At 46.5% G+C, this 2,786-nt stretch overlaps 1 protein-coding gene across 1 annotated transcript in view; it reads left to right on the top strand.

Annotated features, from left to right (window-relative positions):
• Positions 1-2,786, top strand: part of FCMR (Fc fragment of IgM receptor) — a 15,455-nt gene continuing 12,669 nt past the window's right edge. The window contains exon 1 of the mRNA XM_023758997.1: positions 1-881. Within this exon, the coding sequence (XP_023614765.1) occupies positions 842-881 (40 nt within the window). The 5' untranslated portion in view covers positions 1-841. The remainder of the gene's footprint in view (positions 882-2,786) is intronic.

Genomic DNA, 2,786 nt, shown 5'->3' with positions numbered 1-2,786 from the left:
GGCTGTGCCCTTGGACACTTGAGGTCTGGAAGATATAGCTGTACTAAGTTGCTGTGACTTTAGGCAGAGTTCTGTGTGACCTGTCACACCCTCTCCTGTCATCACCCTTGAGGTCATTGGACAGTTACCTGGGCTCCTGCCAGAGCCAGCCCCTTAGGGAGATATAGGAGATATGAAGGGTGGCTGATGTGAGGTTAAGACCCCAGGAACAATGTTTTGTAAGAGGGAATGCCAGGGATCATCTATTCCCACCTTCATTTCTAGATAAAGAAATCGAGGTTCAAAACCCATAGTATTCCCATATAGCAGATGCTCAAATAATTGTCAAATAAGTTCAAGGGCTACAACCAGCACCTCTGACTCAGGCACAAGCTTCTGTACACACAGCCTCCCTCAGACCAAGAAAAGTGGTGATGAGGCTCTTATACCCTGAAGACAAGAAAAAAGTAGAAGGACTCTGGCTAAGACATCAATGAATACACATAAGGCATGGGAGGCCCCTCCAAGAGAAAGTGCCCAAGACAAAGAAATATCATGCCTGGTAGTTTCTGGTGGTCTTTAGGATCTGCGTAGAAGCCCTTTGAACCCTGATGACCCAATCTCGTGCAATACATGTTTTCTCAACTCCTGACTTCCGTTGTGGTTTGCTGATGTTTTCTTTTTTGGTCTAAGACTAGCAAGCAAATAAGAGGGGCAGTCATTTCCTCATTTTCAAGTCTTCATCCCCACATGGGCCAGAAATCTCTTTCAAACCCCAGATTGTGACAGTTCCTGGGTGAGCAGTGGATCTTTGTCCCCCGCTCCTGAGGCTCTTGAATGGGACCTTGTCCTGGAAGGAGCCATGGACCTCTGGCTTTGGTTAATTTACTTCCTGCCCACAGGTAAGTGCTGTGGGGAAAGAGCTTACATGTCTGATGAGGTTTGAATTGGCCACGGGTAGAGAAGTGGCTGGTGTCTCCAGCTCTGAGGTTTCTAGACAGAATGAGGTGCAGCCTATACTAGGGCAGGACATGGATGGAGCCAGACGAGGCACTGGAGAACCTCCCCACTCCTTGCTAGTGCTCCTCTCTCCACTCCAGACACATCTCCTGTGGGGTTCACAAGGACTGAAAGTGTCACTTCGCCCAGATGTAGAGCCTATTAATTTGGAACCTTAAAGCAAGTGCCACCAAAGTTCTTTCTTCTTACCTCTACACTCTTTTTCTTTGGATCTCCCTCACTCCTGATCTTCAACTTTCAACACTAAATGAAGACTCCCCAATCCATTCAGTAGCCCTAGTCCATTTCCCAAACTCGGTATCTCAGTTTACAGCTATCTCATTGGTCACCATCCAAACCAGCTAATCTCTCTAGACTATCACTGAGATGAGCTGCAAAATGTTAGAACAGCTCTTCACAACCTCTTTCCATTTGTCCCCAGCCATACTTTGATTCAATCAATAGCCAATTCGTGTGCTTTCTAGATTTCCATCTACCAGGATAAGAAGCAATGGCAGCCTCTACTAGAGATGTAACGGGGGGGGGGGGGGAATGGAAAAGAAAAGAACACACAGTCATCTCGTACCTATTTTTCCCTCTTCCTGCAATTTAACCTACCTATAGTTCCAGATTGATTTTCCTAAAAGCTTGACTCCAATCATAGGATTGCCCTCCCACTGCCTACTGAATTATATACCTCTCCCTTGTGCTTCTCTGTATTTCTGAGCCGGTACATTGCCCCAGCACTTCCCTAACCTCCAGCTAAACAGGACTTCTTGAGTATGTGCTAGACTTACTGCCACCAGCCCTTGATCATTCCATTTCTTCTGCCTGGAACATTCTTCTGCTCACCTCTACCTTCTATGGGTCCTTCAACCATCGCCTCCTTTCTATACACTTTCTAGAACCTTCTCTTTTGAAACCCAATAGCAGATCCCATTCTGCCTTGTATTGTGGTTTGGGGTGTTGCCCACCTCATTTTGTTGATTAAATGGTAATCTCCTTGAGGGTCTAAATGGATGTTTTATTCATACTTGCTTTCTTTCTGATGGCTTGAGTATGGAAGAAAGTCAAATGTTTGTCAAGTTGAAGATCAAAAACCCCTAAAAAGCCCAAGGGAACAGAGTTTTAATGAAGCGTCAGACTGGGTGAGAGGTAGTGAGGCATAAGTGAACACAATGTGAGTAAAATTAAACTCAGACCTCGGGGGGAAAAGGGGTTGGGTGGGAAAGGAAGGTCTCCAGGAGTGAAGGGTGCCTAAATTGTACCACGGTCATATCTTCTAAGCAACACCGTCATTCTATCTGAGCCAGAGGAGTCCAGGCTCTGGGCCTGGTTCTTCTCCATTTGTGCCCATACCCACAGGGTGAGGAATTCACAAGCCCAATGGGATGTGACCATGCCAAGCCCCACCCCCAACCCCCTCTTCTAGACCTTGAATTCTTTGTCCAAGTGTCTGCAGGCCCATTTTCAATGACTGTGTGCACTTCCATCCCAGGGTCTTCTATCCGTTGGCCTATGAAAGGGTGGCACAGGAGTCTGCCTGGGTCGGAGATAGATGGAGCTTATTATACCTGCCAGCTGGGGAATCCATCATGTATATACCAGCACCCTTGTGGTGTTGGCAGAAGCCAGGGATGAGAGAAGCAGGGAGATAAGCAAGAGGCTGGGGCAGGGACGTGGGGGCTTTCTTTCCTTATAGCCATGTTTTAGAGCGAACATCCAAGGAATGTGTGAATTTGTAAAGAGAAGGGGATAGAACCCCGTTTATTTAACAGTTTATTAGCTTTATTTATATCTTAAAACAT

Source organism: Myotis lucifugus, unplaced genomic scaffold (assembly GCF_000147115.1).
Source record: "Myotis lucifugus unplaced genomic scaffold, Myoluc2.0 scaffold_145, whole genome shotgun sequence".
Lineage (NCBI taxonomy): Eukaryota > Metazoa > Chordata > Mammalia > Chiroptera > Vespertilionidae > Myotis > Myotis lucifugus.
The sequence above is the reverse complement of the archived record's forward strand: the minus strand, read 5'-3'. Positions and strand labels throughout refer to the sequence as shown.